Source organism: Ornithodoros turicata, chromosome 3, assembly GCF_037126465.1.
Source record: "Ornithodoros turicata isolate Travis chromosome 3, ASM3712646v1, whole genome shotgun sequence".
Classification (NCBI taxonomy): Eukaryota; Metazoa; Arthropoda; class Arachnida; order Ixodida; family Argasidae; genus Ornithodoros; species Ornithodoros turicata.
Genome location: NC_088203.1, coordinates 18389081 through 18416306, shown reverse-complemented (window position 1 = coordinate 18416306; position 27226 = coordinate 18389081). Strand labels below are relative to the sequence as shown.

At 47.4% G+C, this 27226-nt stretch overlaps 2 protein-coding genes across 2 annotated transcripts; both read left to right on the top strand.

The window, feature by feature from the left end:
- The first annotated feature begins 49 nt into the window (after positions 1 to 49).
- LOC135389191 (uncharacterized protein K02A2.6-like) lies at positions 50 to 1696 on the top strand. The gene has a single exon (XM_064619256.1). It carries the CDS (start codon positions 50 to 52, stop codon positions 1694 to 1696), a length of 1647 nt encoding a protein of 548 aa, XP_064475326.1.
- Positions 1697 to 10538: 8842 nt separating this feature from the next.
- On the top strand, positions 10539 to 23442 carry LOC135388250 (phospholipid scramblase 3-like). Its single transcript, XM_064617670.1, has 7 exons — positions 10539 to 10645; positions 11178 to 11711; positions 15676 to 15735; positions 15845 to 15999; positions 16476 to 16640; positions 18988 to 19128; positions 22590 to 23442. The coding sequence occupies exons 2-7, from the start codon at positions 11225 to 11227 to the stop codon at positions 22710 to 22712; spliced, it is 1131 nt and encodes a 376-aa protein (XP_064473740.1). The 5' UTR covers positions 10539 to 10645; positions 11178 to 11224; the 3' UTR covers positions 22713 to 23442.
- The last annotated feature ends 3784 nt before the right edge of the window (positions 23443 to 27226 follow it).

The following is a 27226-nucleotide window of genomic DNA, read 5'->3' as shown; positions in this document are numbered from 1 at the left end:
AGAACACGGCATGTCATGCCGACTGTCGAGGACATTCTCAGCATCTTAAATGGCGCAGAGTAACTTCTCTAAGCTAGACCTCAACCAGGGTTACCACCAGCTGGAGCTGAGTGAAGAGTCCCGAGCTATAACGACATTCTCCACGCACTGCGGCCTGAGGAGATACAAGAGACTGCTGTTCTGGGTGAATGCCGCAGCCGAGATCTTCCAAGATGCCATACGACAGATCTTGCCAGACGAAGATGGCATCATCAACGTGACCGATGACATTTTGGTGTCAGGACGCACAGTCGAAGAACACGACCGGAGGTTACGTTTGGTGTTAAAGCATCTCGAAGAGGCAGGGATCACACTGAACGAGAAGAAATGCGTCGTAGGTGTCCGGAGTGTGAAGTTCTTCGGTCATGTCTTTGCAGCCGGAGGGGTCAGTGTCGATCCTGAGAAGGTAGAAGCAGTAGTGGAAATGTCACCGCCTAGAGACGCAACAGAAGTCAGAAGTCTGTTAGGCATGCTTACCTACTGCACTCGGTTCATTCCACGCCTAGCAGAAATGGTGGAGCCTTTGACAGGCCTCACACACAAGGATGCTGAATTCATTTGGACGGAGCGGCATCAGAAGGTCTTCGAGAGAATAAAGCAAGAAATGTCCCAAGTGCGCACACTAGCGTATTTCGACGACAGCAAGGAGACCTACATAATAACGGATGCAGGACCAGATGGAGTAGCTGGAGTTTTGGCCCAAGAGTCTAACGACAAGGAAAATCTCAGCATCCTCGCGTACTACAGCAGAGCACTGACGTCAACAAAAAAGCGATATCCCCAGATTGACAAAGAGATGTTGGCGATCGTGTCGACGGCGGAACGTTTCCGTGCGTACTTGGCAGGAGCCAAGTTCACTATAAGAACGGATCATCTGCCACTGGTGTCCATTCTCAAGACCCCAAGCGCCAAGCTGTCAGCGAGATTGGAGCGGCTGAGCCTTAGACTACAGCACTACCTTTTCGACGTTCAGCACATCCCCGGAAAGGAAAATCCTGCTGACTACTTATCCAGGCACCCAGTACCAGATCGCGATGACGGGCCAGCTCGGGACGAAGTCGTGGACGAATACTCGCGGTTTCGAGTGGTTTCCACGCTCTCGTCTCTAAACGCGAAAACCGTCACGGCTAGACTGAGCGACATATTCGCTGTGCATGGAATGCCGTATGATTTGAAGACCGACAATGGTCCCCCTTTCTTTGGGAAGGAGTTTGCTGAATTTCTGCGCCTGAATGGCATACGACACCACCGCACAACACCCTTGTGGCCGCATGCAAACGGCGAGGTGGAGAGATTCATACGGAACGTAAAGAAGACCGTCAAGGCTGCGTGTGTTGGAGGGAACGATTTGAAGGAAGAGCTGAACGAGTATCTTCTAAATTATAGAGAAACTCCACACTCCACGACATGTGTCACACCATCCGAACTACTATTCGGCAGGAAGATCCCAGTGAAGCTCCCCCAGTTACGAGACAAACACTCCAGACGAGAAATTGAGTCCGTCGACCGACGACGGAAACAGAAGATGAAGAGCTATGCTGACGAAAAACACAAGGCAGTAGCCCACAGCCTTCGACCAGGGGACACTGTACTTCTGAGGCGACCATCACCGTTAGCTCACGAGTCTCCGTATGAGCCACGGCCGTACAAGGTATAACGAAGGTCTAGGGCAGTGGTTCCCAAAGTGTGGTCCGCGGACCCCTTGGGGTCCGCGAGAGTGTCTATGGGGGTCCGCGACCGTCTCTCACATTTCAGTGAGGATTTTCGTCCCCACAAACACGCGCTCGTACATGCTGCCCGATTTCCAAACACCTAGAACTTCCAAAATTGCTACAGCATGCTTCAACGGCTAGCTTCTAATTTCTGATAGAAGTGTCCTGCAATGCACGTTCGTCCGCGTGATATACATACAAACAAGAAGAAGAAACCAGTCCGGAATCGTTTCTGAAGCTGTATCGAAAGCACGCAGTAGCTGACGAGGTTGCTGGTTATGTACTGGCTAGCATGGGAAATACAGTGCGTCATATCGTTTTGCTTCCAGTTCGAACTGACTGAGAGTGTTCCTGTGTTTAGCGCATTTTATATTTGGCAGTCTGCGGACCTCTTGCAGCGATGGTGGCACTACCGATGATACCTCGCACTGAACGCGGCGTTAGAAGTCAACTTCGCTTCTGTCTACTTGACCATGTTGATGCTTGCACAAATGTAATTTCGTTCCTTGTTATACCCTGTCGCACATATTAAACGAGGTCTGCAAGGCAGTGTGCACAGCGTGTATCCCGGTACATTTGTGTGTGTGGGGGGGGGGGGGGGGGCGTGAATTGGTTCTCATCGCTTCCGGGGGTCCGTCACCGCCAAAAGTTTGGGAAACGCTGGTCTAGGGTACCGCAATCACCGCGGAGCGTGATGACAGATGAATTGTGAGGAACGCTTCGTTCTTCAAGCGCATTCCGCCGTGCCCTTCACGAGAGTCCGAGGACTGGGACCTGGTCGAGGATCTGGTGTGCACCCCGAACGACCCCCATTTCCTAACCGGAGGACCTAACACGAACGAGGGCCCAATCGTCGCCCGAGATGCGACACTGACGGGGTCCACCAACACACGGAGATACCCAGCAAGGGAAAATCGTGGCACTCTGCCGAGAAGACTCCAGACTTCGTACTGAACTAACCAGAACTGCATATGGAAGTGAGGGGGGAATGTAGTGTTGTTGTATTAAGAAGACATCGACGGAGGACACGAAGAGAGGGAAAAGGAAGTAGAAGTGACCGAGCGCGTGGAAACGTAGAATGTAGTTTTTGGTCGGGAAAATAAACAACGTAGTTGCAGTGTTTCTACGTCGTTAGTCCAAGACACCACACCCTCGTCGTCGGATCGGAGTCCACACCCATACCAGTTCTCCTGGGCTAAACTGTGTGTTTCGTCGACGTATAGATTGTACCTTCTCGTGTCCTCGCGTTGTTGCTGTCCGATCCGTCACCTGGCGAGCCGGCGAGCTTCCTCGGCTCGTTGGGTGAAGTCCAGAGCATTGCTTTCTTCTTCACTGGGCTGGTGAGGCAGCATCGCGTCGAGCATCGTTGCTGCATCACGTCCGTGCACAATGTGAAACTGCATGAACCCGGTTGGACTGCCCTGTTGTAAGCGAACGTGACATATGGCAGTATTTCGTCCCAGGTCTTGTGCTCTACGTCGACGTACATCGAAATCATATCGGCAACAGAGGAAGTAGAGAAGCTTCTCCAAGGTCGTCGATCCGTCCATGAGATTGATGCGAACGAAGCAACAGATGCTTCTAGAAGCATCGCTCGCTAATCGACGCGGCGTATCGTGGATCTCAGACCGTCGCTCGACGCCTCCCCATCCGCTGCCGCTGTTCCGTGTGGTCACTTCAAAGATGATGTGTGGCAATATTCCTTGATTAAAGTTAAGCTCCCTTCGTTTAGTGACTGAGACTATGGTTTTGTTTTCCACACCTAGGCGGGTTAAAATTCGGTGGAACGTAACTGTACTGAGGCTGCAACATACAGGTAAACCAAGGCTCGCCGACTGCCATAATTAAACCAGCTATACCATTTGACCCCCATATCCTTGTTGCCCAGAGCTTATTGTTGACTTCAAGTACTTCCTCTCTTTCACCATATTCTCGCTCCGTCCTCGGATATGCCTGGAGACATGGAGGGGGCGTTGTAGATGAAACATTAAGCTAATTTTTATTCGAATCAGGACAATCTTAAGGTTTAGGTTTCGTTATATCAGTCTCCGTGGTTTACGTATGAAATGCATGACAGGGAGAGAGGTGAGCTTTGTATTTGCTCTGTTGTGGTCGTACTGGGAGGAAGCATCACAGCTCCACTGCGCAACGAATTCCCGTTTAAAGGGACGCCTCGCAAGGATAAAAAAAAAAGGTATTAGGTGTGCATCATACCGAACACGGACCACACCCTCAATACCGAATACAGCATTCGCATTCATTTTGCGCGTGTAATTAATTCGTAAACGAGGACAAAAACAAACCGCAACCGAAATGCGGAGAGTAGAAAACAGCTCCATACTACAGCGGTTCGTCCGGAGGAGGGTTCCATGACGTCGCCCAGCACTGTCGTCTGCTTCCAGGCCCGCATTCTTGCCGGATGTAGTCAGCAGTGTTCCTTGGAGCACCCTCTCATTCGCAGAGGCGAAGTGCTCGCGCTCGATCTGCACAGTTTTGAACCGAGATATTTCGTACACATGTTCCTGATATCTAAAAGACTACGGATATTCCACAACGTTTCTAGTGATTATGTTGCGGAGTCCCACTTTAAAGGACTACCGCATCCGGAAAGGTGTATTTTATTTCATTTTTATTATATCTACGCAAGATACATCTCAACTAGGAATAACAGAGATGGAGGAGCCAGAGGGAAACCCCCGGTTGAAGGCTCCTCCTTGAAAAGCGCGTTAATCACAACAGGAGCACAAATCATAATACATAAGAATAATGCAATCCAAAAAATAAAAGAAAGATGGCGCGCCGTACAAGACAGGAAACAGAGGGATCAGGACCTGTTAACTAACAATACATTTCTTACCTGTTTTCTAAAAGATGAATAAGAACATACATTTTTTTTTATTTCAGGCGGTGACAGGGCCCAATCACGTACCCCACGAAGCGAAAACGATAGCTTGCCGTAATTTGTACTGATCTTTGGTATATTCAACATTGCACTTGCTCCTACCCGCGAGCTTCAATTCAAATTGCAAAAAAATTATCTTCGGCGAAGTAAGATGAAGTAATGACATCAAAGTGAAGAAGTAAGATTAAGTTTTTAAATGCGATAAGGCAAACCTAGAACACCACGTGTTGTTATGTCCTGGATACTGAGAATATGAGTATCACGATATGAAACATGGGATAAGTAGGGCAAACCAAAGATAATCCTGATGACACGGTTTTGTAATACCCAAAACGCACTGTCGCAGACAATCTGGATCGGTCGGCAATCCTGGTCGGCGCAATCCTGCTGGGCACGCCGTACCGCCCGCACTACACGTTCGTGATCTTCGTTTTCATTTGCAGCCGTCTGGTGGATGCTTTGCACAATACTTCCAGAAATTTCGAATTAAAAGAAAACACTGGTCCAGGTTGTCTACTTGAAATAAATTCACATTAATACAAATGCGATTTCATCTGTTTCGGCGTTTGTCGATGTTGTTTTCTTCGTGCGGGCCGCTGTCATCGCCGCCATCTTGACAACCCGGAACCGGCAGTGCGAGTAGCGAGAAGACGAAGTGAAAGGAAGCCACTGCGCCTGCGCCAACCCTCCTCGAAGTGTGTAATCATGTTCGCGAACGGGGGACACGTGTTTGCGTTGTTGATCTCTGTCGCCGAGACTCGCTTTGTCCGCACCTGAGAACGATCACAATCACTGCCTAATCACGATTGCACGGGATGTGGATCCCGTATCAGTGCGTTTTGGGTATAAGATTTCCAGGACACATATTTTTGGTCATATAAGTGATACCCCACACAAGAGAGCAATATTAGAAATGGGAATGTGTGAAAGCGTAATATAAAATAAGTAATATGAGAGTTGGAAAATACGGACGGGATTTCACAAGGACTCTAAATGGTATGAGACTGATAGGGTAATGTTCGGTCTGGTTTCACAGCATACTTAGCCAAATTTCTCTTGCGAAGACAGCCTACTTATTTATTTATTTATTTACTCCTCAAGGCCCGAAGGCATTACAGAGGCATTATTACAGAGGCAAGGCCGAAGGCATTATTAAACAGGTTTTAGTTTCGCACTCCGTCTGCAACTAAGCCAGAATGAAGCAAGCCTTGCACACCAACGAGAGCGTATCGCAGGTCTCTGAGGTCGTCTACTTCACTTTCGCACCGAAACATACTAAATGAAAAGACGTCGGTGAACAAGTTGACATTCGCTTACCAGTGTCAGTGCTGACATGGCCCATGTTCCATGGTGTTACGCCCCTGGCTGGCAAACAAGTACGACGCTAACCAGAAAGAGCATTCCACGAACCGGTCTCAGACCCCTCCGCCACCTGCAGACGCCGTCACTCCCACCTGGCGGCCGGACGCCAAGGTCTCTCTGCCGTTCCCTGATGAGCCTGGTCCGCACAAAGGGGGCGTTCACTGATTGGGCTTGTCCAAGTGACGTTTCCAAAAAGGGAAGTCCGGAATGCTCTCTACATCCGCCGCCGTCTGCTCTTGCTATTGCATTACATCAAGCTGCACAGAAACAATTCCACAAATTCGCGCGCGTCGGATTTTCGGCGTCGTTGTCGGTGAAGAACGAGGGGTAAAATGGCACTGGTAATTTCGTTATCAACTGCGGCGGATGCCATAGTCTTTTTAAGTGAATATTTTGTGCGACTTTATAGCCCGTTCGATCGCACAAGTCACTAATATTGAACCGAACCACGCGCATCATATTTGGTGATTAAACCATTGCCAACATGACTCTGTACTGCCTCGCAACATTTCGTGGAGGTGCTAGCTTGCTCCGATGGAATTGCTGCTGCCCTGGTCATCGCAATGGAAGTTGCTGGCGTGCGTCAAGCCCCGCCCTCCCAGAAGCCGTACACACGGCTCAGGTCCGCGGTAATTGACCGCACCACCGTGACTGAACGGAAGCGGCTGCAGCAGTTGTTGACCTCCATTGAAGAGCTTGGCGACCATTGTCCAACTCATTTGCTGCGGCCCATGCAAGCTTTCCTTGGAGACCGTGCATCAACGTTTGACAACAATATACTCGGAGAACTATTCCTCCAGAGACTTCCACAACAGGTCCAGATGGTCCTTGCCCCTGCATCCAACCTGTCCCTCAAGGATCTAGCGCAGCAAGCTGATAGGGTAATGGAAATATAGTTGGCTCAGCCATCGCCTCCTTCTCCAACGTGTCCAAACAGGCAACCGCCCCTCGTCATCTCGTCCACGGTGCGCCGCAGTGTTCCAACAACAGGTCTCAACCTCGGACTGCGAAGAAATTTTCTTCCGTGGCTCTTCTTAGTGGCCGGAGTTAGTCAAGCATTATTGGGAGCAGACTTCCCGTATCGCTTCAGCTTAACTGTGGGTGTCTCAACCAAGCGCCTCCTCGATACGTCGTCGCTTCTATACGTCCAAGTTCTCACCAGCTCTCGGGGATCTGCAGCGATGGTATAACGCTTCCGCGATGCTTTCACCATACGCCGTCGTTCTTTGGCCGTTCTCTAGCCTCACTACCGGTTTGGACGTGCCCCGTAGTTCACGATGCAATACACCAGACTGACGCGACTGGGCCTCCCGTTTTTGCCCGTGCTCGCCGTCTTGGTCCTGAGAGGCTGAATATCGCACGAGCAGAATTTGACCATATGCTTGCCATCGGCGTCGCAAGATCATCTTCTACCAACTGGTCCTCAGCTCTGCATATGATACCCCGCCCCGCAAAAACTAAAAACTAAAAATAAAATAAAATAAATAAACGGAGACTGGCGTCCTTGCGGTGACTACTGCGCACTTAACCTGGTAACCGTTCATGATCACTACACGCTGCCTCGGCTACCAAATTTTACCGTCAACTTACACGGCGCCACCCTTTTCAGCGAGATAGACCTCATGAAAGCCTATCATCAAATTCACGTCGCTCCACAAAATGTCAAGAAAACCGCTATCACGCCACCGTTTGAATTGTTTGAGGATTTCAAGGACCCGGACCTTCATGATCCTGACGGATCACAAGCCTCTCACTTGCGCATTCCGTTCCGCCACCTGCCGTTCTTCACCCCGCGAGATACGACAGCTGAACTACGTGGCCGAGCTCTGCACGGACGTTCAGCTCGTCAGGAGAACTCAAAACGGTCCTGCCGACGCCTAAAGTCTCTGTGACGCTTAATCCTGCTGACGCTCTTAAGTCGCGTCGTGGCATTGTCTGCCCTTATCCTGTCTGTTTTCCACGCTCAAACCTGCGACGGCGATCTCAAGCGGTTCCATGAGCCCCGTGAGCGAGCGCGAAGATTTCCCTGTTCCGGGCTCTAATTTCAAGATCTGTTGCGACATGTCTACCGGGCACTCCAGACCCTTCGTCACGTTGGTGTGTCGACGCGACGCTTTAGGTGCCCTGCATGACCTGGCCCATCCTGGCATCCAGGCTACACAGAAGCTTGTTGCGGACCATTATGTTTTGACCGTCAATGAACACCGATGTCCGCGCATGGGCGAAGAACTGCATAGCCTGCCAGCGTTCCAAGATGCACCGTCACGTACACTATCAACACGCCCGATGCACGTTTCGATGTCGTTCATCTGGACATTGTCGGACCTATTCCTCCCGCGTCCGGCTACCGCTACTACCTAACAGCTGTTGATAGGTAGACCCGCTGCACGAAGCTGCCCCCATGGAGGATTAAACCGCAAATACTGCCGCTGCCACGTTCCTTGCGAAGTGGGTTGCCCGCTTCGGCGTGCCGTCACAAATCAGCACGGACCGGGCCTGCAGTTCGAGAGCCGTCATTTCCACGCGTTTACCGCCTTCCTTGGCACTTCTTGGTTACGAACGACCTCGTTCCATCCTGCATCTAATGGCAACGTTGAGTGACTGCATCGTCATCTCAAAGCCGCCCTAATTGCCCACCAAGACCGAAATCACTGAACAGATCGCCTTCCTGCTGTCCTCCTCGGCATCCGCGCAGCCCTCCAACATCACTTCGGGTGGAGCGCAGTCCAGCTCGTCTATTTCTCTGCTCTTCTTCTGCCGGCTGATTTCTTCCTGCGGTATGACCACACTCCTCTCTCATCGCAGCTACTGGACCATCTGCACCGTTCCTTCGACAGCCTTCAACCGGTCCCCACCCGCGCCACGTCTTCCCACAAGCCCGATATTCCGCAGGACCTCAGCACGGCAGCTCATGTCTTCCTGCGAACAGACAGCGTCAAAAAGGTCCTCTGTCCACCTTACTCCGGTCCGAATCCGGTTCTGCAGCGATCTAGACCTTCCACATCGTGATCAACGTTAGAGAGAGCACATAACTTCATAACTAGTGCTCATCATACATCGTTCCTCCACCCCCCACCCCCGATCAACTGAATCCCGGCGGCCTAGCATTGGCAAGTACGTCACCTGATCAGCGGGGTAGGGGGGAGGGGGGCTGTAGCTGCCACAGAGGACGAACAAGTCCCGCTCCGCCGTGCGTCGCAAGGCGCGAGCTTAATTAAAAAAGCATGCGCAGCTTTTGGTTGCCTTTCGGTCCGGGTCTGGCACTCTGCTAATAAACACCGTTTCTGTACTGCTGTCTGTTTTCTCTGGCTCTAGTTTGGAACTCAGATTTTGGAAGCGGTACTTATCCAGATCTTCTGCGTGAGCATGCAGCAATTTATGCATCGAAATCAGTCGGGGAAAGCATGTGTTCGCCTTTCTCTTCCTATCGTTTGCGATGGATGTCGTCCTCGTATTTATGTTGTATGCGTGATGCCGGCACGGGTCAGTAGGGGGTAGGACGGGGTACACGTTGCCACATTGTAGGAAAACAAAAGGGTCACCTAGACAGCAATTACTTCCCATTTTATTCCCCTCACACTGAAATATCTTCCCAGGACCGTAAATAGCGACTGAACTTCGCAAATGGTCTACTCAATGCAACAGTGTACACAAACATATGCTCTGTGTGAATTTGATGGAAGAAAGCTCTAACTTAGCCAACCTCGCTATTTTTGCGTCCACAAACAGATAAAAAAAGGTTCTTTCTTGCAAAATTGTTCCCTATACATGTCTCGGTATTTTATATCACTCGACATATCACGGGTGACGGTTTAACTCAAAGTATTTTCATTGTATTTTCATTCATGCACACGAGTTACGTACCTATATGTCACTTAGAAATTAGAACAGAGCGTGAAGTGCAGTCCCCAATCTGTGACATTATTTAGACCTGAACACTTACTACCTAAAGTGACTATAGTTATTGTGGCAATGCATTTAGTCCCCAAAAGGCCTAAAATCACATAGTTTTATTTTATTTTTATTTTTTTCTTAGAGTGCACCCTGTACAGCACAGTTACGCCAAGTATGTAATGGCGCTAACTCAAGTGACGTATTGCTGACATGGTCTCTCGAGTACGAAACACCAAGTAGTGGAAACACTAAAGACAGAACTCGTGGAGTTACCAATCCTCGCTACTTTCGACTCACAACATTCTGCACACGTTCACGTAGACAGATCAGAGACCGCGTCCGATGCTGCACTGACTCAACTATACACCGACATAAAATTTCAGTAGTGGAGCACGCCAGCGAGAAGCTTCTTCCTTCGGATCAGCATAGACCCTCTACTGACTTGGAAGCGTACCTTGAGGAGTAACTGAGTGCTTTCACAACTGCATTCAAGGTTTGCCTGATTTCGATTTCTTCCTGGCATACCCGGGTAGGACACACCTGACAAAAACTACCCAATACTAGCTCCCTCTGCCCCCTACAGAGAGAGAGCTAGTATTGGGTCGCCCTATTTGCGTGTAATAACTGGTAACCTCTCGTGGTGCGGCAGCAGAAAGAAGAAGAGTCACGAATGCAGCTGCGAGGCACTAGCTGGAACGACACTGTTCAGGACACAACGCTTTCTAGGCAACTTAAGGTAATTGCATTTCTGATTTTGAATTTCACTGCTGAAGTATTGCGCGTGAATCTGAATGTGCGCCAACGTTCCCACGTCGTGCTTAACGTGGCACACTTGTGTTTAACAGCGAGGTGTGCAACTACACCTACCGTACCATTACCGTATCATACCATACTATTACTCATCTGCAAGCTATTGCTTCGTTACACCGTTCGACCCTGCTTTGCTCCTTTACCCGCTCTGTACCTTTACCTGTCTCACCTTTCCTTTATCTTTAATAAACATATCCCCCCCCCCCCCCCGCTCTGTGCGGGTACATTACAAAAAAATGGATACGCAGTCACCGTTTCCTTTGCATGGAGCATCAGGTTGCAACTTGATCGGACAATGTTTTTCGGTAATATTTCACGACCTCGGTAAGCGGCACGGAAATCTCATGTTTTTTTCTCTTTTTTTTTCGCTTATGCTTACAACTCGGGCGTTGTTTGCCTTTAGTATATAGATTTGAATGTCAAAAGGAGGTGGTTTGCAGCTCTTATTCTACATGAAGGTCTCGTGGAGCATCCGTCCACGCCTCCACTATAATCCCGGGCACCAATGCAATCGCCACGAAGTACAGACCGCAACATACGCGAACCATCGCCTCGAACTCCGGAACCAGTACATAAGCCAAGAAGTACGGCACAGATCGGAACATCATCGACGCCACAGCCCGTCCAACCACGACAACTGCACCATACTGTCGTTCAGGACAAAAGCAAACCGGTACAGGAACAGCCAGTTTCAGTGCACAGCAGTCCTAAACCCAAATCACCGACCGGGGCATCAGCGATTCTCCCGCCACCAAATCAGGGTGCTCCGGGAGATTTGAGCAGTCCTAAACCCAAATCAACGGCCGGGGCACCAGGGATTCTCCCGCCACCAAAACAGGATACTCCGGGAGATTTGAGCAGTCCTAAGCCCAAATCAACGGCCGGGGCATCAGGGATTCTCCCGCCACCAGAACAGGATACTCCGGGAGATTTGAGCTTCTTGGACGACAGAGGTCGACTAATCATATACTGTACGGAACAAAGAAGTGAAGGCAAGGGGGAAATTTTGACATCTTCTGATATGACTAACCAAATGTTATAGTCGTCAGCTGCAGCGGCGGAACCAGACTCTAATTAATGAGGAGACTTGGGAAACTGCATAAGGATTAAAAAGAATACCTAGTTTTATTAAATTTTCTTATCTATCTATATATATATATATGACGTAACGACGAAGAGACCGAACTCACGCTTGTGCATGGGCAGGGATACTCATTAAACTGACATTGCTCGGGACATATATATACTGCGGCATATATACTGCATGTACAGGGTGTCCCAGCTAAGTGTATGCAGATTTTTTAAAAATATATATAACACTTTCTCCAAGATGAAATGAATTGCAATATAGCATATGCTGAAGGGCACTCCCTAGAAGGGCATTAGCAAATTCCAAAGGCAATGTCCTAATTAACTTTCATTAATTAACTTGTTAATCATAAAAGCTACAAGGTTGTCCCAATGAGAACATCTGTTCCTTTCGGTCACCTGGTATCGTAGCCGTTTTCAGAACAAAAATCCGTTCCATAGATCGCCCGCAAAAAATTAGTGAAGGAACGCTTTTTTTCCTTTATTTTGTTCATTGCGCATCTTCGCAGACGCGTATTTCCTTCATCCCCAACGTGAGAGGGGGAAGGAGCACAGTGCCGCCTCATGCGTCGAAGATGAGCTTTAACTTGCGGAAACAAAACAAAAATAAATGTATCGGGTGACTCTATCGGAACTGGCCTTATCTTGGGTTGCATGTTGTGTTTCCTTTGTGTTGTTCCTCCTTTTTGCAGGACGTGAGAGGCGATAGTGTGCTCTTTCTCCCTCTCACATTGGGGATGATGGAAAGACGCGTCTTCTATGAAGCGCAATGAACAAAATAAAGAAAAAAAGCAGTTTCTTCATGAATTTTTTGCGGGCGATCTATCGAACGGATTTTTGTTCTGGAAACGGCTACGATATCAGGTGACCGAAAGGAACAGATGTTCTCATTGGGACAACTTTGTAGCTTTTATAATTAACAAGTTAATTAATGAAAGTTAATTAAGACATTACCTTTGGATATTGCTAATGCCCTCCTAGGGAGTGCCCTTCAGCATATGCTATATTGCAATTGATTTCATCTTGGAAAAGGTGTGAAAGTGAAATAAGCAGGAAAAATCAGAAGACGACAAAAAGCTTACAGGAAAACGCAAAGGGGTAGGGGGATAGGGATAGGGGTCGACATTTCGGCAGTCAGCGTGGCATTCGATGGGACTGGGGTTTGGTGACAAAACCACCACCGAACCCCAGTCCAGTCGACGGCAGCGCTGACTACCGAAACGTCGACCCCTATCCCTCTGTGTTAATAAACTACTATGTGTTTTCCTGCAAGCTCTTTGTGGTCTTCTGAGCTTTCCTGCTTATATATACAGCGTGTCTTTTTTAGGCGATACAGATTTTTCATCAAAAAACTATAAGGGCTATAGACATGCCGTTTTCTCTTCTATCATCTCTGGGCCGGCGGACGTTCTTGGCCATATGTTGCTCAACCGTCAAATCACTAATTACCTAAAAATCGTTAATTAACTTTTTAATTATAAAAACTACGAAGTTGTCCCAATGAGAACATCTGTTCCTTTCGCTGACCTGATATCGTGGCCGTTTTCAGAACAAAAATCCGTTCGGCAGATCGTCCGCAAAAAATTCGTGAAGGAACAGCATTTTTTCTTTATTTCTTCATTGCGCATCTTCCGAGGCGTGTTTTTCCTTCACCCCCAATGTGAGATGGTGAAGAAGCCTCATGCGTCGAAGATGCCGGCCACAGTGCCGCCTCATGCGTCGAAGATGAGCTTTAACTTGCTGAAGCAAAACAAACACACATGTATCGCGCGACGCTATCGGAACTGCCCTATCTTGGACTGCATTTTCGGTTAATCTTTTTCGAGGCGACAAAGACGCGTCTGCGAAGATGCGCAATGAACAAAATAAGGAAAAACGGCGATCCTTCACTAATTTCTTGCGGGCGAACTATCGAACGGATTTTTGTTCTGAAAACGGCTACGATATCAAGTGACCGAGAGGAACAGATGTTCTCATTGGGACAACATCGTAGCTTTTATAATTAAAAAGTTAATTAATGAAAGTTAATTAAGACATTGCTTTTGGACTTTGCTAATGCCCTCCTAGGGAATTCCCTTCAGTATATACTATATTGCAATTGATTTCATCTTGGAAAAAGTGTTATATATATTTCTAAAAAAAATGTTTGCAGTTAGCTGGGACACCCTGTATATATATATATATATTGGGTTGACCACGAGAATGAAATAGTTAGGAAAAGGGAATTTCATGTAATTAGTCATCTTGCAGGCACCGAAGAAACAACACCCTGTATATATATAGGAGGTGATGTGAAAAGACTCGCATGGCTACGAAATAATAAAGTTACGAATGAGCGAGTCTAAAGCGGTAACCGCATATGACGATTCCTCGACGGAAAACGGCCAACTTTCCCAGCGGCACGACAACTCGACGGAAAAACGGCGGGACGAACCGCATGCACAGATTTCCACTGCGGCGGGCGGTGGCGCCCTAGCGGACGAAAGCTATATTGGCACACCGAATAAGTTCTTGCGGTCAAAGCATATTCGCGAAGCAGGCTCTACAAAAGCTCCCTGAGACAGCAGCGGGCGGCCGACAGCACGCTTCCCAGTTCCCGGGTTGGTCATGCGGGCATCCGAAATGCCTGCCACGTCCGCTCGTGGAACGATAGCGCATGGAGCGGTCCTATTGGCTGCCGTCGAGCGGCCGCTTCCGCTCTTCGCCGGATTTTTCTGTCCGCCGCTGTCGTCGAGAAATTGATGAAGTTTCCATTGCTCGCGTCGGCTCACTGGAAAAACTGTGACGCTAGCCGATATTTCGTCAAGAATTCGTTACCGCTCGAGACGAAGATTGCTGGGAAATTAACTACATTATTATGGTTTATTAAGTAAGTTGAAACGTTGTAGAAAACACGCCGACGTTTCTGCAGAGGCGAGTGCTGTCCCCGTCCAGTGCTGGTATGGCGACGTTCAACACTTCCACGTACAGCCAAAGAGCCTCGGCTAATTTTCTTCCTTATAATATTATACACCGGGTGTCCACCGTGATTATAGAAGTAATTTAAAAAATAGAAAAAAAAAACATTTTTCACCAGTTTTAACCAATGGCAATGTACTCTACGCCTAAAGGCCCAGTAGCGATGGCAATGCATTGACTTTGGTTATAGCTTTTTTTTTTTTTTTTGTCAAACATAGGGGGCTGACCCAATGAGAACATAGAGACAGTTATAATATCAAGAGGATAATACTACAAAGAGACTTAGTACTACTACTGAGATATAGCATCAAAAGTCTTTCTCCTGGTTTCATTCTTGTGGCGCATAGTAGATGTACAGGAAGTTTGTGTATGTGATGTGTTGTGACGTAACGTCTTCTGCCAGAATCAGTAATAGGGGCACGAAAGTAATCCACAGCGATCCCAAAAAGCACGCTCGCTGTGGTACAGAATGCACGTTTTCTTCAGTGTCTGCATACCCTATAGAAACATACAACTAAAGCCACGGAATAGACTACAGTGAACCCTCGTTATTATGACCATGATCGTTCCCGAAAATTTTGGTCATAATGCGGAATTGTCATATTAACGGGGGGGATTCTCAGAGGTTTCACTAAATTGTTCCCCAGGAGTATGGTCGTAAAGCGCGTATGTCAGATTATCGGGGGTCATATTAACGAGGGTTCACTGTATAGCGTTTTCGTCTCCTGTGTACTGCCGCTTGTGTACGTACATTTCGCGTTACATTAGGACCGCTTCGAGTCCCTTTTCAATGTCTGTATTACGGTCCCGTGGATGGCGACATCTGAGACATCCCATCCAACTGACTGGCATGAACGTTATATTGGCACCAGCCAAGATTGGTGTTTGATGCATTTCCTCTTTTCGAAGATGGTGATTGGCTCCTTGTGTGCAACAGTGATGGTGACTCGATCTGTTCCTTCAAACTTGGTTAGTGAGAACAACACGTCGTATTTCCTTTTAACTTTGACTGGTCTTTCTTTACCTTGCGACAGGATGACCACAAATTCTCACGACTTCAAATTCAATTCGCTCGCAGAGCGAAATTGCTGCGAACGGCTCTGGTGCCTGGGAAACGCCAGTTGCACCCTGCATGGTCTGGATGCTAAGAGTCGTCCCGTCTTGGAGCTGTACCGACCGCTACGATGCCAGAGCGGAGCCCGAGGATATTGCTGCTGCGGTTTTTCCAGACAGGTATGACAATGCCCTGTCCGTCGCGAGTTTCCTTAGCATCTTTCAGCTTTGAGGACACACGCGGTGGTGTGTGCTCGGGCTACCGTGTTATGATCAACGCTAGTGAAGGGTTGCTATACGTATTGACACCCATATGAAAATCTGAAGCACTTTTTTAACTTTCACTGAACGGTAGGGTGCCACAGTACGAGCACCTATGTGGGGGAACGACTTTGCTACCGCTCTAGCGGAGCGATCCCCTATTGACGGTGTTACGAGCGATACCAATACAATCTCCGAGGGGAGGTCACGCAACCGTCACCTATAATCACCGGATACTCGGCGGAGTCTGCTAGGGAGAGCGTTGAACGCAGCCACCCCTCGGGGAGGGCACTGGTACTGTCCCTCCACGAGCAACGTCGCCGATAGGGGATTGCTCTGCTATCAGGTTTTGTAATCCTGCACCTTTGATCTTATATGTCCTTGCGCAAATACAGGAAATGCACGTGAAAGATGCCTCTGGTGAAGCCATCGGGTTTGTGTTCGAGGACGCCACCTGGGGGGCACTATCGCTGTCCATCTGTGATCCATCCAGAAAACCCTTCCTAAAAGTGGACGGGCCTTGCTTCTCAGCGTGTACCGCCCACGACGTAGTTTTTCAGGTATCCACCTGAGGGCTTCCTCAACACGCGTGTGTTGTATTTCTGCCTTTAGTCCAATGATTGTGAGCTCCTTGTAATTGAGGTGCAGTGACACCTCAGTGCTGTAAACGACGTAAGTCATCCTCCGTTTATTTGTTCTCTGCATCTTGGTTCCCGTCTTGTACTGTGTACCGCACATAATTTTATTTCGGAAGGGAGGAGTTTCTTCAGTGACACTCGTCACATATTGCAGGCGCCTTTGGAGCTCCTGGACGAATGCTCTACTGAACTAAATTTGTCCAAACTCTATACATGTGTTTCCATATTGCGCGTGGCTATATACAGGGTTTTTTCAACCAACGCGATTAAAATCGCATTGCAAAAGCTGCTTCTCTGAGGATTATGGCGTCGACGCTATTTATCTAGGGGGGATTGTGCAATGATTTCTGAGCACTTTTATCAAATTTAATTCACGAGAAATTGAAATTTTCTAATTGGACTCCAAAGTTGGTCAACGTCACTGCCATTCTATTTCGTTTTCTTCATTTTTCTGCGAAATACATTCACTACTGCAATGCTTGCAAGTTTCGTCAATAATGTGTGCGCCCCGAAACGACGGTTTTGGCTCTCTTTAGTCACACACAAATAGATAGATAAAAGAAGTAAACTGAGTTCATTGTGGTGGCAGATATATACCAAATCCCAAATATTAGCCTCAAACAACGCCGCGTTCCGGCGCTGGAGGGCTCTGAAGACTGCACTTTTCTTAAGTGATTTATGGTGTAGTAAAAAACAAACAATCACGAACATCCTTGTGAAGCGCATACTTCAGTGTGGAAATTTTCAACCGCGATAATAAATTAAAAAGACGTGCTTTACAAATAACTGTAGACGAACACCTCATTTATGCGCGAAAAAAAAATACTTTTTGTTAAATTGAAAAGAAAAAAAATGGCGGCATACTTGCGATGTAGGTTTCGCAACGCGGTCACCGAGTATGAGCGCACCTTGCTCCTGCTCACCTCGAAAAACGTAGTGTAAACCTGAAACTATTATTTTTTAAATGCTCGAGACTGTTCTCCAAGCTAATTAAGTAAACATTGAAAATATGATTTGCCTATTGACAGCCTCAATGTCGGGACTCCAAGAGTTCCCAAGTTCGCTGTTTACTCTTTTTCTCACTGAAACAAGACTCAAGACTGAGTGCATGTTATATAAGGCATATATCTGTATAAACCTCAGTCATTGCAGTCACGATGTTGTAGATGATGCAAATAAACGCAGGACAAACACATCACAATCCTCATCACGCCCACTTGCATGCTTCAATTGAATGCAGTGGATTGGAATCCCACTGATGGTGCTATTTTTTAACTGCCATCATTTCATTTGATACTCATATGGCAGCAAAGCAGAAAGGGGAATATAGAAAAACAGCCGCAAAGCGGACTGGGTTTCTCTGCGGCCCCGACATTGCGACTGTCGAAAAAGGTCAGTAAGCAAATTGCCGTTTTAATATTGACTTAATTAGCTTATAGAGAACGGTCTCGAGCATTTCTGTCGCAATAATTTCAGTTTTATATCGCCGCCTTCGAGGTGAGCAGGAGCAAGGTGCGCTCATACTCTGTGACCGCGCTGCGAAGTCTACGTCACAAGCAAGCCGCCGAAAAAAATTTTTTTTTTCAATTAAGTAAAAAGTTGTCAAATTTTTTCTACGTTCATAAATGATGTGGTGTTCTACAGTTCTATGTAATGCACGTCTTTCTAGTTTGTCATCGCGGTCCAAAAATTTTCTCACTGCGCATGCACTTTCAAGTATTACCGTAATTTTTACGAATGCTTTACTACATCTGAGAAAGAGACATGAATTGGTTGTCCAGATCAGTTTTACATCGCAAAATTTGACTTTGTTGCAGGATGTAGCCACTTTTGGCTACTTGACCTAAAAAGTGCCAAAGTTGGGCAAAGTGTTTCCCAGAATTCCCCACTTCCCAATTTTTGCGATAGACAACCGAGACTTGGTCTGTAGGTGGCCTGGTTCTTCTAGAAAATGCGTTTGAATTTTCAGCTTTCTCGGTGCAGTAGGAGGCTCACAACACGCTTCCGTAAGGGGTACGGTTTTTGCCTGCAGCGCACTCTAGCGCCGAAACGCGGCGGTGTTTGAGGCTAATATTTGGGATTTGGTATATGTCTACCACAAGATTGAACTGTGTGTGTGTGTGATCATCTGCGATGGTAGAGCAGCATCGCTCGATCACTTGGCGTGGAATGCATCAGCTTCTATGTTTTCAGTGCAACTTTTGTGTTGAATCTGTAAATCCAGCACTGCGGTGTGTGTGATCTTGGTACCTATTCTCGTTTACGTTAGTTGCGAAGCTCAAGCGGAGAGATTGTGGGCTCTATAATTCGAGAAGACGACGATCTTGGTATGGACTCCCTCGTCTTGTCATTTCCACGCAAGCTGAGCAGAACAGAGAAGGCCTGCGTACTCGCCAGTGGCTTGTTAGTGGTATGCAGCACCACCACCTTCCAGGATTCGTTTGAACGCCTCAACACGCACTTGCGAGCCGGGACGAAGTAACGGTGTCTGAGGGAGTTTCGGCTTTTATAGGTTACCATATGAAATGTAATGTTCAAATCAAAGCTAATATCAACTCAAATGTAGTGTTGAAAGTTCCGGTCACAATAGGAGTTTAATCCAGTAGCTGTGGCACCGGGGTCACTGTACCGGAGGCACCGTGTCGGGCATTCAGTGGGCGCGTTAAGCTGGCACTCGTTCCTTCTTTCCCGGGATTCCAACTTCCGGTACGCGTTCCCAGGCAAGCCCTTCGTTCCCCCCTTGTCTAATGTCAGGGCAAAGCGGTAATGGTAACACGAACTCCATATCGTTACCGATACCTTTTTAGTGCCCTACACCCGTACTTCACTGACCATATTGATTGTCACTGGAGCACTAGACACGTTACCCACTTGTTACCTTACTTGTGACCTAGCACTCGACAAAAAGCCTGTGGACACACCTGCCTGCGCCGCTTTGGTAATTATGCCAAGAGCATGTTGGATCAACGAATACAGGTCAAGTCCTTGGCTGTACATGTAGTATCGTCCATGGGTAGACAACCACCAACTCACCTACACAATTCAAATGCACGCGTCTCCGTACCATGACAAGGCATGGTACAGCTCCCGTCAACCTTAATATTAACACAGGAAAAATTCGGTCTCATTTCCGAGAGCGTTAACAGCCACCCTGAGGCATTGGGGCAATGTTAAATGAACAAAATCCTTGCGTTCAACTAACGTAATGGATTAGTTCAACTATGATTTCCTCATGGCATCAAGGATTGCCCTAGTCGCACTCTGGTCTATATATGTAGATACTCATGGGACGATGCGACAGCACCAGAGGACACGTGTTTCGCCGTGTTTCCGGCTCGTCAGCTCTGCGTGTTCTCTGTTTCTCTGCGTGCAGCCACAGAAGCCATCTTAATCCGTAATTTTGAATTTCAAACACGTCTAGTGTCATTTACTTGTTTCTTTAATGGCCTTTTCCCCTCATTATAATTCACTGGCTTGCACTGTGGCATTGAGGAGTGCTCAGTCACCCTCCCAGGTGTATATCGCTCGCTGAGCTACCTCTGCTTTACGAATTCCGAACGATGCGCAGCTACCCAGAGCTGACGAGTCGCAAACACGGCGAAACACGAGTCCTCTGGTGCTGTCGCATCGTTCCATGAGTATGTTTCCCTGCGTGCAGCCATAGAAGCCATCTGAATCTGTAAGTTTGAATTTCAAACGAGTCTAGTGTCATTTACTTGTTTCTTTAATGACTTTTTTCCCTTCGTTATATATATATATATATATTACCATTAGCAACAACGCTCCTGCAACATCACCAACTCCGCTCCACGTGCACTGTTCCCCTCTCATTTTCCCCCTTTCCCTTGTAAAAAAAAAAAAAAAAAAAAAAAAAAAAAAAAAAAAAACTGTAAATCTATTCCTAGCGCCCCCTTAATTATTAATGTAATAAAAGTAGCAAGTGTTTTTAACCCTTATACGGCCTCCCAAGTCTCTTCATTACTTGTAGTCTATATATATATATATATATATATACACATAGACCCGTTCCGGAGTGCGGTGACGCTAATCTATCCACCTCCGTAATCTGTTTCCGCTCCTGTGTGCTGCTAGGGTGTCGCTGCAATAGAGAAATGCGACAAAAAGCGTTCCGTAAACTTCATGCTGTACCATGCCAGGTACAGCTCACGTTAACCTTAATAACACTTAAAAAAACACACACATATATATGCCTATTGCAGCGACACCCTAGCAACTTACAGGAGCGGAAACAGCATACGGAGATGGATAGATTAGCCGTTTACCAGTTCGTCCCCCGACATCTTGATACCTAACAGGGGGCAGCTGCAATGAATATATACGTCAGGGCCGTGTTCCGTAAACTTTTGTTCGATGCTGTACTACCACAGTCGCAATCCGGCGGTTGTCAGTCATGCCGTGAGCAACTGGTTGGACGGTACCGGGAAGCCGACCTCCGGTGCCCTCGAAGCGATCCTGGTGTATAGTTGCGGGCGCTTGCCCGTTTGGCAGGGGGGTAATTCTGTACTGAATCCTCGTCGCGGTGTGGTTGCAGTTGCGTAGCCAGAAAGGGGGAAGCGGTTCAATCCCCGATGCCTCACAATTGCTAGTGCATTTGGGGATTTGAAACGAGGGTTATCCTCCTCCCCCACGAAAAGTTTCGCGTCGAACCCCACCCAAGATATTATTCTGGCTGTGCGTCTTCACTGAGTGCTTAGCAGTTGCGAATGCGCTGCAGTAGACCTTTCAAGAAAAGTGCCCGCGCCCCCAAGTGAGCGGCGCAAGGCGTCTTGGGATGTTTGGGAGACACTGCTCTGTCGTCTGCTTTTTGCTGACAGTCCACGTGGAATGTTTAGCGATGCTTTTACCTTCTGAGTATACGGTTGGGCTCCTGAGTGTTTGAAGTAGCACAGAAGTCATTTTAACACCCTGTTTTCCTCGTATAAAACCGTTGAGTAGGCCAATAAGATGCACCATGCGAAGTAATTCACACCACAGAGTCGTAATTATCGCAGAAATTGAATTTAAAGTACGCCGCCAAAGCGGCCATGCGCAACGGCGGTGAAGAGCAGTACCAACCTGCGATCTGCCTGGAGCCTCGCGCTGACGCTATAAGGAGAACGCTCGCTGATTCGTCTAGAGAAATGTTCATTGCTACTCGGCTGTTCGGGGTTCTGAAAACTTTTCTCTTGGCTCGGTAATGATTCGGCCGCTCCTTCTATCCCCAATTCTCCGGGAGTACTGGCAAAACTGGTTTAGGGCGGCAAAGGGAAAAGGCGCTGATCCCCACTGACCGGCGAACCAGAACGAGTTCAACTTATAACGCCACCGGTGACGTGGCATCATAGTTTCTCGTCCTCGTAATACCCGGAGTAGCGAGCTAAGGGTGAAGGCGCGGACCCATGTTTATGTGAGTCCTTTTCTAGGAAACAAATTGCACACATCAAAACGTTTAGCGCCATTCGGTAAAATGACACACACACTCTTCAGACGTCTTATTCTGAAATTTTTTTGGAAGGCCCTTAGTACTCCTTTGAGGCATACGAAGTGCGCATGATTTGCTCTTTAGAACATTCGGTACCTCTTCCGCGTCCGTTACAACCGGCGAACTCTAAAACAAAACGCAATCGAACGACCACGTTTCACAGCCCGAGTCTGTAACATGCATAGCGTCTGCGCATGCGCCGGCAGCAGCAAAAAAAAAAAAAAAAAGGAAACTGGCGCTCCAATTTCCCATGACACCTCGGGCGCCACAGGTGGCGCTGGCTTTTCTCAAAAGGTCTATTACGCTGGCGCACTTCGTTTGCTAGAAGCCTGTTACCACAGGTCCTGGTGCTGATCTTGACCTAAAACCTAAAAACCTTCTCTTTTCAGCGGTTCATGGTGTGTGGTTTAGGCAACTGCACTGGTTGCTTTATGTACTGCATATACATTGCAATATCTATAGCGACCGCACCGATACAACGGCGCATAACACATCCGGGGATGCGGTACTAGAACGATCCGTAGTGGAGTGTCGTCGTTACCCGCACCACGCTGTCATCGACTTGCCACTGCCGGTTCAATATAATACTTGATTGAAATCTGCTTTGCAATGTTTTATTGTTCATGTGTCCAACTCGTCCCACATGTACACTGCCTTTGCATGTACGAACTTCCCAAGAAACGGACAACCTCACCGCAGATAGTATTCTTCGCTGAAGCTTATCTCCCTCAGTGTGGTGACCGTGAGATTATCGCTTTTCCCGTCGAGGCAGTTTGGAATACCGGAGACAGCGGTACTGTTTGGCCGTCATATCCTGAAAAATGAATTCAATTTTCTTTCACATCGGGACAATCTGAAGGTGTCGGTTACGATATGTTATTCTCTGTTTACGTGCACGCCTTGCACGTCTATGCACGCTTAGTAGAGATGTGGTCTTCGTGCTTGCTGTCATGTCGTCGTCGTACTGGGAGGAAGCATCGCAAGTCACCGTGCAAGTCATTCCCGATTAAGGGAATATTCAGTGCGATATTCAGTGTCAATAATAGATTTAACAGGCCGCCTTTGCATCTGCGATATGATGCCGTGCACAATATCATGCCGTGCATTTGTCATGGCACACGCGCGACGTTACCGGAGCTCCGTTTGCGAATCGCCGGTACGGATCTCCGAGAACTGCCGTACCGCATTCGACTAGTATATCTGTGAAGTCAAGCGGATCGCGGTGCCCCGCTAGGAGACCGGACGCTAGGCACCGTCTGCTTCCATGGTGTACTAGACCAACATAGGCGAGTTTAAGTGAATCAGAAGAGACGTTCGTCTGTACATCGTCGGTTCGTCTGTACATATTTTTTGTATAAATGCTATGTATAGTTCAGTGTTCATTTATTTTATTTGTACCTTTGTTGTGGTAACTTAATTGATATTTGTTTGATCACATGCAAGCTGTTGTTTTTGCTGCCAGAGTATATTGAAAGGCGAGGCTAGTCAAGCTGTTGCTACCAACAGCTTTTTCCTCGTCATTCATGTATATGGTAAATAATTTCATTAAATAAACTCAAACTCAAAACGTACGAAAACGGCACGATAAAAGAAGTTCCGTTCCAATTGAATCGAATCCAATCTTAGCTATGTGAAGTCACTCGCTTCAAAAAAAGTCTCACTCGGTTGTCACGTTTTCGGAGCTGTTATCGTGGACATGTTCCCATCTACAAAAACTCCCTAGTGTCTGTCTCGCGTATCGTTTCGAATCATCATATCGTGTACAGTATCGGGATGTTGCAAACTGGCTTAATAAAACTCGGAGGTGTACTACGCGCATCATATTTGGTCACTAAACGGTTGTCGTGATGGCGCTGTGCTTGCCGTGGCCATCGACACCCGAGCCCCGATGCCGACAGACGTCACAGATGGATGTTGGTCACTATTGACCCCGAAAGTCTCGACGAGACTTTCGTCGACGAGAGTGTCGACCACAATCCTGACGAGATCCGGTGCCCGCAACGGCAGCGTGCCATGACTGCGTGGCGCCCGCCCTCGGAACCCTCACCTTACGCGAGAATCATGGGGTAGGGAATATTCAGTGTAGATACTTATAGTCTAGGGGCCCGATCTTCAACATTTCGTTATCTCATAACGCACGTTATATGCACCACTTCAGCCCGTGGTGGCAGTGGTGGTGGCGAAAGGGCTCACCGTTGTCCGCCTTACAGAGGTGGGCAATGTCACACCTGAACGTCTATAGGGGACGCGCGTCTCAGGCCGACTTCTCAGGGAACTGTGCTGACGTATGTCTGAAAGCGTCTGAGGAAAACCCAGGACGATTTCAGACGTATGTCCCGTGATTCTCCACGAACTCTCGCACGAGCCTATTCAATGGCGTGGGGCCTTGGAACGCGCGGATTACGATCGCTATGTGAAAGTTGAAGATCGGGGCCCAGAGGTTTATTCCGCGCATCATATTCGTTTCGCATCGCCATCATTATGCCGTGCCATAATGATGCTACAACATAATGACTTACGCTGTTGAGTGCTGCAGGAACCGAACGTGCAGCAAGTTATCACACCAACGCGGGCTCGCAGACCCGTGTTTACATGCTTTGTAGGCGACCAGTTTGACCGGCCTACGCTAGAAATCGCTTTACGTTAGTACTCGCGTCGCTCTTGCGTGCATAATGGATAGCGTGGTGGTTCTGCGCAATGCTCTGCTTGTGTCTTGCGCCTCCACAGAGTCATCAACGGCATCCCTTACGTACGCAAGGGCGATAGCGTACCATTTACTGCCTCACAGGAGTGTTTCGACATTCGCCTCCATCAGACGGACAGAGCGGCGTCACGAAGCCTTTGCAAGAAACACGTGCTACAATTGCCGACTATAAAAAAGAGTTGAACGCATGTGCGATGTCACACATTGGAATGTAGGCAAACTGATCATTAAAATAAGTACACCACGTATCCCCTACAATAAACGCAGCGTGCTGCACTGCTGGCACTACTACTACTACTAATAATAATAATAATATGTATTAACGTGCCCAAGAGCAGCCAAAGCATTGGTATTGGCTCACGGAGACAATACAGTACTTACAAATACACATACACATATATACAAATACACATATATATACATACATACAGATTAAGCAAAACACAACATGTTCAGGAACAAGAACATAACAGGAAGATATTCACATTGATACATGCAGTGGAAACATACAGATACAGAGTACATGACACTAAAAGGGTAGGGAAAACAACTGTACAACTTCACACGTTACTCGGTGAACGCCAGAGGAGAGCTTTGAAAACTTTAGTATGGGGGTTTGGGTTTGTAATTTGTTGGATTTGTGCGATCGGATTTGAAGGCATATGGTGGGATGGGTACAATATATTCGCGTGTCTGGTTACATTGACAGGTACGACTATATCAAGCTGATATAATAAAGATGGTGTATCGAGAAAACTTTTTAAGCATAACATCAAGAAAACGGCGTAGCGTTGAGAGTGGTTTGACGTTAAGAAATTACATTACCTCCATGTAGACATGTACACGCTATGTACAATGTGTAGAAACTGTACGTGAGGAGTCAGTGTGGGAAAGAGTTCCACACTGGAGACTCGTATTCCAGTCGGGGTAGAATTAAGGAACGGCATAGGCGAAGAGATAGAGTGCGTGGAGAAGATTTTGAATGTATATGTGAGCAGGCTAATAATTTTGAGAGCTGAAGGGCGTACAGTAAATAATTTTACACCTTTATTTGCTCAAAAAAGGTGTATTCTTATAAAAACACCCTTTTCTGTCCCACAAACGGTGCAAAAAGGGCATTAGTAAAGGTGTAATATCCACATACACCAAGTTTTATCTAATGTCGATCATTAAGGGTGTAATGTGAGGTGTTGAAACAGGTGTTTACCGTCGAATACACCTTTTTACACTCAACTTGAATTGGGAATATGGTGTTTAAAATGGTGTTTTATTTCGTGAGAGAAAAAATATGCTGGATTCACAGCTCCGCTCACCAAATAATCACATTATAGGCGATAACCTGAGTTAAAAACACAGTATTGGACAGGGAGGGATGTTAGAAATTTAGCTTATATCTTTGACTCGTTGCAAACGTGGGTGTTAATTTAAAAACGCATTCCCGTCACCGTTAGAAACGTTTCCCGCCCCACCGCATGTCACGAACGTGACCCAACAAATTGTATTTCAGTGTATGATCCATCCGACACGCCAGTATAGGCTACTGAGGGTGCCCGAGGTCTCTCCATGCCTCTGCACTCACCTTGGTCCCACAGTGTTCCCAAGCTAACGGGGGCGTGCCCGCGAGGCATTGCAATCCGCTTTAGGTTCTACGATAGAACCTCGGCTGGAAGTCTGCCGTGTTCACGGTGCTGCTTGCCATAGAAGCGAGAACGTCGAACTGTATGTCTCGACCAGTGGTGTCTGTATGCTGCCGCGGAAGCTCCTATTACACTATTTGCGAGTGAATGTTTGCTAGCAAATAATTCCGTCATAAACGGCGTTTTCAATAGAATACTCCCCTTCTAAGGGTGTTTTTCTTGTACACCCATTATAACAGTGTTTTATTAGGAATACACTTAAGTAAAGCATGTATTAGAAAACGCTCATCAGTTGAGTATATAGGCAACACCAAAAAGGTGTGAGCCATGGGACAAGCCATTTACACCAAAAAATGTAAAAAAGTTTACTGTGTAGCAGACATTGTCATGAAAACGCAGCTGGGAGCCGAAAACCACCCCCAAATTTTTCAGTACATGGACACGCGTGGTGGCATCGGCATACATGTATGTATTGTATATTATATTAAGTTTTTCTTGATTAACGGTGGCAGGGTACAAGTTGCTTAGACACGCCGTTTTCCGCGAGGACGTTAAATACGGGGTACCGTGTGGTGAGCGTTCAACCCTTAGGTGGGCAAAAGCAATCCATAGACCAACTGCGTTGGCGTCACTCATGATCTCAGTTGTCTCGCGACGGAAACTTCCAATTATTATTTTCTTGAGT

Excerpts from the sequence above, each read along its gene's own strand:
- LOC135389191 (XM_064619256.1), top strand. The coding sequence starts at position 50 with ATGGCGCAGAGTAACTTCTCTAAGCTAGACCTCAACCAGGGTTACCAC.
- LOC135388250 (XM_064617670.1), top strand. The coding sequence starts at position 11,225 with ATGCAATCGCCACGAAGTACAGACCGCAACATACGCGAACCATCGCCT. Across the intron at positions 16,641-18,987 it reads CCCACGACGTAGTTTTTCAG|TTGCGAAGCTCAAGCGGAGA; the intron begins GTATCCACCTGA and ends CGTTTACGTTAG. Across the intron at positions 19,129-22,589 it reads TCGCCAGTGGCTTGTTAGTG|CGGTTCATGGTGTGTGGTTT; the intron begins GTATGCAGCACC and ends TTCTCTTTTCAG.